Source organism: Pyxicephalus adspersus, chromosome 1 (assembly GCF_032062135.1).
Source record: "Pyxicephalus adspersus chromosome 1, UCB_Pads_2.0, whole genome shotgun sequence".
Classification (NCBI taxonomy): Eukaryota; Metazoa; Chordata; class Amphibia; order Anura; family Pyxicephalidae; genus Pyxicephalus; species Pyxicephalus adspersus.
In genome coordinates this window covers 30313124-30321048 of record NC_092858.1, presented here as the reverse complement: position 1 = coordinate 30321048, position 7925 = coordinate 30313124, and the positions used below count along the sequence as shown (strand labels likewise).

At 38.0% G+C, this 7925-nt stretch overlaps 1 protein-coding gene across 1 annotated transcript in view; it reads right to left on the bottom strand.

Annotated features, from left to right (window-relative positions):
- CRYL1 (crystallin lambda 1) overlaps positions 1 to 7790 on the bottom strand; it is a 67417-nt gene extending 59627 nt beyond the window's left edge. The window contains exons 1-2 of the mRNA XM_072405120.1: positions 7635 to 7790; positions 1878 to 1985 (exon numbers count right to left, since the gene is read on the bottom strand). Of these exons, the coding sequence (XP_072261221.1) occupies positions 1878 to 1985; positions 7635 to 7675 (149 nt within the window). The 5' untranslated portion in view covers positions 7676 to 7790. The remainder of the gene's footprint in view (positions 1 to 1877; positions 1986 to 7634) is intronic.
- Positions 7791 to 7925: the final 135 nt, after the last annotated feature.

Below are 7925 nucleotides of genomic sequence, written 5' to 3'. Positions count from 1 at the left end.
GCCCAGGTGGTTAATAAAATAATTTGTTTTGTTTACTTATCAAGGTGAAGTGAATGTAGTAAAACATGCAAGGAAATCTAAACCACAGGATTTTTTATGCACATGACTGGATAGTGCAAGTCAGAAAGGTTTCACTTTTTATTATTATTTAAGTCTATCCATCCACCCCTGAAATGTCCCCCTCAGTCCTGGATAAGGTTTTATCAATCATCATGGATGGCTGATGGATTTCTGAAACTCAACCTGGATAAAACAGGATTCATCATCTTTCCCTTTCAAATTCTAAATCTCCCTAACATATTCCTAACTGTTATTAATCCCTCCCCTGGAGTCTGCCCTCTCATTTACCCCTATATTCAGAACATTTCCAGGTTCTGTCACGTTCACCCACCCAACATCTCCAAAATCCGCCTCTACCTCTTCCATTTCACCTTAGAATCAAATTCAAGCTCCTGTGTTTTGCCTTTAAATAACTCCACAGCTCTTGTCCCACTTACCTTTCTGACCTGATAGAAAAATACTCCCCTAGCTCTCTTTGCTCTTCCAATGACCTACTAATGACTTTTACTCACATAACCTCATCACACGCACGGCTCCAATACTTTTCTAGAGCTGCCTTGATTCTGTGAAATGGTCTTCCTCGTTCTATTCATCTTGTTCCTACTTTCTAGTCCTTTGAAAGTGCACTCAACTTTTCTTAAACCCTCACTAGTTCCCACCACTACATATCTCCCCTCCTATTATGCGATACTTCCAGATTTTCTTTTCCCTTCAAAATGCCATTTGAAAAATAATTTGGGTTTATACTTAAGTGTGGCACCTGATGAAATGTCCTGGGACTCATGGGGCGCCTTCTACTGGTGGCCAAAAACAATGCACAAGAATAAAGAATAAGGATCACTGGAGAGCAAATGACCCATAACAACCAACTAAAAAGTACAAAATACTTGAATCCCTGTAAAAAAAAAAGGGTAGAGGGGAGGAGATATACAGGCTAAGACCATGTGATTTTATTGTTTTTCCTTTTTTAGAGGTTTTAATAACATAGAACCATAGATGTATTAATTTACATTCATTGTATTGCTAATTTTATTGACTTCTGTTTTAAATGTTAGTAGTGATGGCCCTATTTAGTGCCTTGGGTTATACTCGAGTCAGTTTTTCAGGTAAAAATAAGTGCCTCATTTGAGTTTAAGTATTAGTCCTTCCAACACCTATATGTGTTAATGCAAACATCTAAACGGGCCTTTATTATTTTTTCCTTTATAAATAAAAGCTTTTTCCCACTTGCGCTTTGCATTGCACTTCAACACAGATACATTTGGGTGCCATTCAAAATGAGTAGCACTATACCACACCAGCAATCTTCAATAATGCTGTCAAACTACTTTCTGTATTATTTTTTTTTTTTATTTTTTTAGTATTAGCCTTTTCTGTTAAATAGGTTGCAGTAACACATGGTAAGTGCACAACCCCTTGTAGGGATTTGCATTCTGGGTAACTTTGATTACAAAGTTGACCACTATTCATTTAACCCTTTTTTCACTCTACCCGAAATAGAAAAACAAAAATCAAAAACATCAAACATTTGTACTAAGAAACGTCAAGATTATTTAGTGAATGTACAAATGATAACCCATAATTTTTGATACAGGTGTGAACAAATGTGAACAAATGAATACTTTGTATTTCTGTGCTTAGATGGACAGATTTGAACAATTACTATAGGAATTTACACAATTCCAACGCACCTGTTTTTCAGCTTTACAATGGCCAGATAAATAAGCCTGTTTGAATTTGCCCCCATAGAATGTCAGATATGTTGTGTGCTGCTACCTGATCTTGCTACATTATTCTGTTTTGATAAAGATACTTACCGTATGTCCTCCAGGGCGGCAGTGACTTGTTCTTGTATGATATCGTACAGCTTTACTCGGAAGCCTCCACTAGCAAACACCATGGCCCAGCTTCGGCCAATTAGACCACTAAAAAAAAATAATTGAAAATGTTATCAACACAAAGAAACACAGTGATAGGTATACATATAGAGGGGTCTTGATTACAACAGCCCCGGTCCTTGAAAAGGTCCCACTTATCTATATGTCTTTACTGCTAGGAACGGCTTAAGCTGCGTACACACTGCCAATTTTTGTCGTTGGAAAGGATCTTTCACGATCCTTTCCAACGACAAGGGAGTGCACGATGCATGAACGATGCTGTACATACAGCACCGTTCATGCTCTATGGAGAGGGGAGGGGGAGAGCGACGGAGCGGCACCCTGCTGCGCGCTCTCCCCTTCCCTTTCATTAGGATCGGCTGTCGTTCATCGTCCGTGGATCCGGCAGGTCGGTCGTCCGGACGATGGACGACACCGACTGTACACACGGCAGATTTTCGCCCGATAATTGGCCGATGCCGATTATCGGGCGATAAAAATCTGACGTGTGTACGTAGCTTTAGGATGAGGTTCTCCTCTCACCAAAGGTGCTCCCTGTGGCTCGTTAAGAGTAAGAAAACAACAAATAGATATAAAATATGCCTCTATATGTTTTTTTTTATTATTTATATAGGCAGGAACACTTAGATCCTTGGTGGCTGGAATATAGGATAAGACACTGGACTTCCCAGGGAGATGGGAAAGTAACATTTTAAACCCTAAAGATGCCTTAAAGATGATTTCCCATGTGCCTTTTCCATTTCTACCTGCAAGTTGCAGTACCTGCCCCCAAAATGTATAACAGATTAAAACTTCCTCTGATAAAAGGAAGTAGACGCAGAAATTTATTTTATCCAGCAAAACTACATCTACAGTTCATTGGTTCAATGTGCATTAGTTTATACAACTGTTTTTTTCACAGAAAACCATTAATACAGTTTGTGCTACAACATAGGACTTGGAGGGGACTTCCACATTTCTTGAAAATATTCCTTTCATATTTTCAGTTCTGTATGCTATATTGAGTCTATATTATAAAAAAAATTGTAAACTAAAAAAAAATTGTAAACTAAAATCAAGAACAGTGATGTTAGTAACTGTGAATGTGTCAACAAATTCTTCTAATCCCCTGGCTGAACAGAGCAATGTGTGGCAGACCTCATACTTTTTACCAGAAAGATTTCAGATAAAAACATCAGTCAGCAGAGGGGGTTCTTAGCGGACAGATTCCTTTCGAGCAGAGGGGGTCCTTTCTAAATGTCAGTAAGCAGAGGGGGTCCTTTGCCAAAAACTCCTCCACTGCTGACCATATTTGCAAGGAATTCTTTAGTGTACTCTTTCTTACAAACTTCAGCATAGTTGGTCCTCATTGTACAGAATCCTCTATCTTGTAAATATCAGCAGAGAGGGTCTGCTTACATCCATCCGATAGCCGATTAGAGATGGTGTGTGGTCTGTTTGCACAGTCCAGAGGTCCAGCCTCATTTGCTACGTCTCCTACGCTTTTAGGCTTGGCCAAAAGTATGTTCATCTGGTAATCCAACAACTGTGTCTGGTACTCATTTTTTGTGGGGTGTGAACACCTAGCTGACCATTGAAACTACTGCTTAACAAGCAAAGTCTATGCGACTGAATATTTAGTGTTATTCTTTAACCTCTATCACTTTTGTTATGCAACTAAATTTAAATTAAAAAAAATTAGAAAAACATTACCTTGCATACTTTAAGTGAAAAGATTAACACTGTTTTTAGTTCTAAGCCTCTTATGCCTTCTGATTTATTACAGCGAGCTCAGGGTGGAATGACTGCATGCATGCTTTAATTCACAATTTGTGGGTTTAAACTTTGATCCATCACTAAAGTTCACTAGTCTTTGACGATGAGGTGAAAGTAGTAAAATACAGTTACAGGTTTTCAAGCATACCCTTCTAGACAAGAGATGGAAATGTGTTAGCTTATATATTTTTGGCAATATTTACCACGTTAACCCATTAAATATGTTGAATAGCAAGGCTAGTGTTATTTGAAAAATGCATTACCTATAAATACATTTAAAACAGTCTGGACACAATGTTTTACATCGTGGAATTGTACAGGCCAGTCAGCTTGTAAGCCACATGTGAGGAATTTTGAGACAAAGGGGCCTGATGTATTAAAGCTCGCCAAGGCTGGAGAGGATAAACTTTCATCAGTGAAGCTGGGAGATCCAGAAAACCTGAAATGAATCTAGTCCAGGCTTCAAAACATTTGCTAGCAAATACCAAATGACTTTGAAAAAATCTGTTCCAGGTTTGCAAGATCACCCAGCTTCTTCTTCTTCAGATGAAAGTGTATCCTCTCCAGCCTTGGCGAGGTTTAATAAATCTGGCCCTAGGATAGAGCCGTGAAACAAACTACAGACTAGAATAAGACAGACAGCATTTTGTATGTAGTCTCTCATGACCAAAAACACCTGAACAGGGGCTAAAACATTCAAGTCGTTACTAAGCTATAAAACAAGCTCAGGAAATACTGACAGCAGCAAACACACACTCCAGTAATACATTTGAGACAATCCATTTTTTATTCAAGGTGCATCAGAAATCATATTAAAATGAAAAAAGGATTGCTGTTTAGGAACAAGTGTAGACAATAGTAATGCAGTAGTTTTTTTTTTTTTTAAACACTTTATAACATATTACAATTTTAGGTGCAAGAAATGGCTACATTTTGAAGCAGAGACACAGTTCTATCACTACATATACAGAAAAAGCACTTCTACCCCCCTAGATGATGGAACAATCAGCGTACTGCACCCCAACAGGTGTAAATTGTGAAATGCTAAAGGGCTTCACTCCCATGTATGAATGTACCACCACAGATGTGTCCTGCATAGGGGTATATTAAAAAGTTGAACTTTGGCCAACACATATTTTAACACACACACCTTAATTGCCAAATGATTTGTTATTCTACTGAGCGGTTAATTTAATCAAGGTAGTACTGTCAAACAGAACACTATGATATCCTGGACCTCTCTGCAGGCAACACTGCAGTGACTCTAACAATTACTTTTTTTTATAATATCGCCAAGTTTTATTTCAAATAGATCAAAGAGCTATGTCCAGTAATCAGCAGCAACCATTTAGCAATCATCATTCAATCATCTGAGGTCAGTTAAATCAAACTGGCTGCTCTACATAATTTACATTTATTGATCATTTTATCTATTTATTTTAATCTATTCATTTATTCTTGCAACATATTAAAGTTCATTATGCTACAAAGTAAAGAATGTATCAGAAACATGCTGAGCTACACAAAACTAGGAGGAGGATTTCCTCACTAAGGCAAAGTTAGACATGCAAGCATGCTGGAAGGTTATCCTAGGTCATCTCTACTTCCTGTTTTTGGAAGAGATGGAAATTATTTTGGACAATTACACAAGTTTTTCCAAAGCTGGATATCTATTTGGAAACTATATATTTTTTAAATAAGTGAACTGATTTGAGCTAAGCAGTTTTGCTAAGCCTCACAAATCCAACAATTTATTGGTACAAATAACACGTCTTATTCCAATTCTTTTCATTTCTTGAATCACTTTCCTGCAATAATGGAATCCAGGGCAAGCGATATTAATAAATATGGAATGTCTGACCATTCTGCCAGGTAGCTACACAAATATGACATCAGAAAATGACAAATTTGCAAGCTACATTATTTAGGAAAGTTTGGAAGTCCATCCTCTGTTAACAACTTTTTGTTTTAGTGGTTTTTATAATGATTATCATAAAATATGTTAAAAGAAATAATTTGCATCCACAAAAATAAAAAAGCATATGTGATAAAAACACCAGGAAGCCTTGTAATTAATCACTGTAAAATGCAATGAGTCTAAGGATTAGGAGAGCTACATGATTGCGGCCTGGAAACAGCAGAATCTGTTTGCTTTATTGATTGACAGACTGGAAAGGATGTATATGACTGACAGATTGGCATAGGAATTTTTAAATTGCTACTTCAAATGTGTATTGCTGCTATTAAAATTGAGAAGGTTCACCAACATATTCTGGTTTATGTGTTTGACAAAAAGACAAGCTTTCATTCCATGAACCGGAATAACACTGGGAGCTTCAAAAAGCCCAGTAAATCGCTGTCTTAGTGTCTAGCACTCTGGCCTTTGAAGCACCAGGGTCTTACATTGATTTTCAGCCAGGACACGATCTGCATGGAGTTTGTATGTTCACCCAGTGTTTGCATGGATTTACAACTCGTACTCTGGTTTCATCCAACATCTCAAAAATCTGCAGTTAGGATGATTGGCTTTGCCATGAATATTGGCCCTAGACTGTATTAATGACATATGACAATGGTAGGGACATTGGACTCTATAAGCCTCTCTGTAGAACAGATTATGGACTTTGCAAAGTGCTGTGTTAGATTTTAATGTTACATAAATACAATAATACCATTATTACAATTTTAACGTCTAAAAACTTGATGTCATTTCTCCTAATGGAATAGGGGTTTATGTCGATAACTATATTTCTGTATTATATTATACACAATATTATTGACGTGAGCAGTACATATAGTAGATCATAAGGTGCGTTTGACCTGCTTTGGATTTCTTCGCACACAGCATGACCTATTAAAGTTTGCTTGAACTGTAGGTAAAGCAGCCTTTTCTTGTCAAACACTGCATATTTCATTTAAACAGCAGATGTAAACATGTAAATATTAAAAAAATGGTATTTGACTAGAACACCAAATAACCTAAACCCTTAGTGCTCTTACATACTTTGCATTGCAGCAATGTACTTTGCCAGCATTTGTGTCTTGTGGTGCCACTCCAACACTCCAACATATTACGCAGCGCTGTACAAAGTCCATAGTCATGCCACTAGCTGTCCCTCAAAGGGGCTCACAATCTAATGTCCCTTACCACGGTCATATGTCTTTTAGTACAGTCTAAGGTCAATTTTAGGGGGAAGCCAATTAACCCAACTGCATGTTTTTGGAATGTGGGAGGAAACTGGAGTACCTGGAGGAAATCCACGCAAACACAAGGAGAACCTGCAAACTCCATGCTGATAGTGTCCTGACTGAGATTCAAACCTGGGACTTGGAGCTGCAAAGGCCGGAGTGATAAGCTCTGAGCCACTGTGCTGCCCAACATGACCGCGAGTACACATCTTTTTACTGTGATACAGACACAATCATACACAATCCTGGCTGGTTGTGTGTCCACAGCTCATTGGGTAAGCAGTGTGGATTTGCAGTGGACACATGGCCCTGAAGGAAATATGTATGAACAAAATGAAAGAATAAATCTTTTTGTATTGACTCCAAAAAACTGGCACATGTCCTTTGTGAAACTTTCATCGACAGCTGGTCATACACTATAAAAACACAACCTCTGCAATCTCTTTTTGATTTACCAAAACCGTAAAAAAAAAAAACGTTGCAGAAAGCTTTTTCCACTACATAACTGATGAAAGATCTAAAGGAGATTGTGCAATCAATTGTAAAGTGTATGGTCAGCTGCTGTTGTGGCACAGCAATGCCCAGCATGCCCTGATTAGTATGAGGCTTGTGGGCATAATAATCAGGACTATAAAGTTACTAATTACTCATCTTTCCCATATGCTACTTATACCTTCTCTATAGAAATATTAATAAACTTTAAGATTTGCCTAGGCATACAAAAAAATTTACCTGCCAATAATGACAATAAAGCCTTCCTTCGGGTCAGTCATTTTCAGTGGCAGGGATTGTGTTTAGACTAGCTGTGTAGACTGCAGGAAGGATCCAGCACCAGACTATCAGCAGAGTTTCACAAGCCCACTATTTACTTTCTGCTGTCAGGGCGTCGTGTGTAATCCTCCTCCTGATTGGCTGCTCTGGGAAGCTCCAGCCTAAAGAATAAAAAGTAGACAGTGATTGGTTAGTGAAAATCTCTCCAACTCTCCGCCTTCATTTCATACAAATCTGTCATGGCAAAACCAG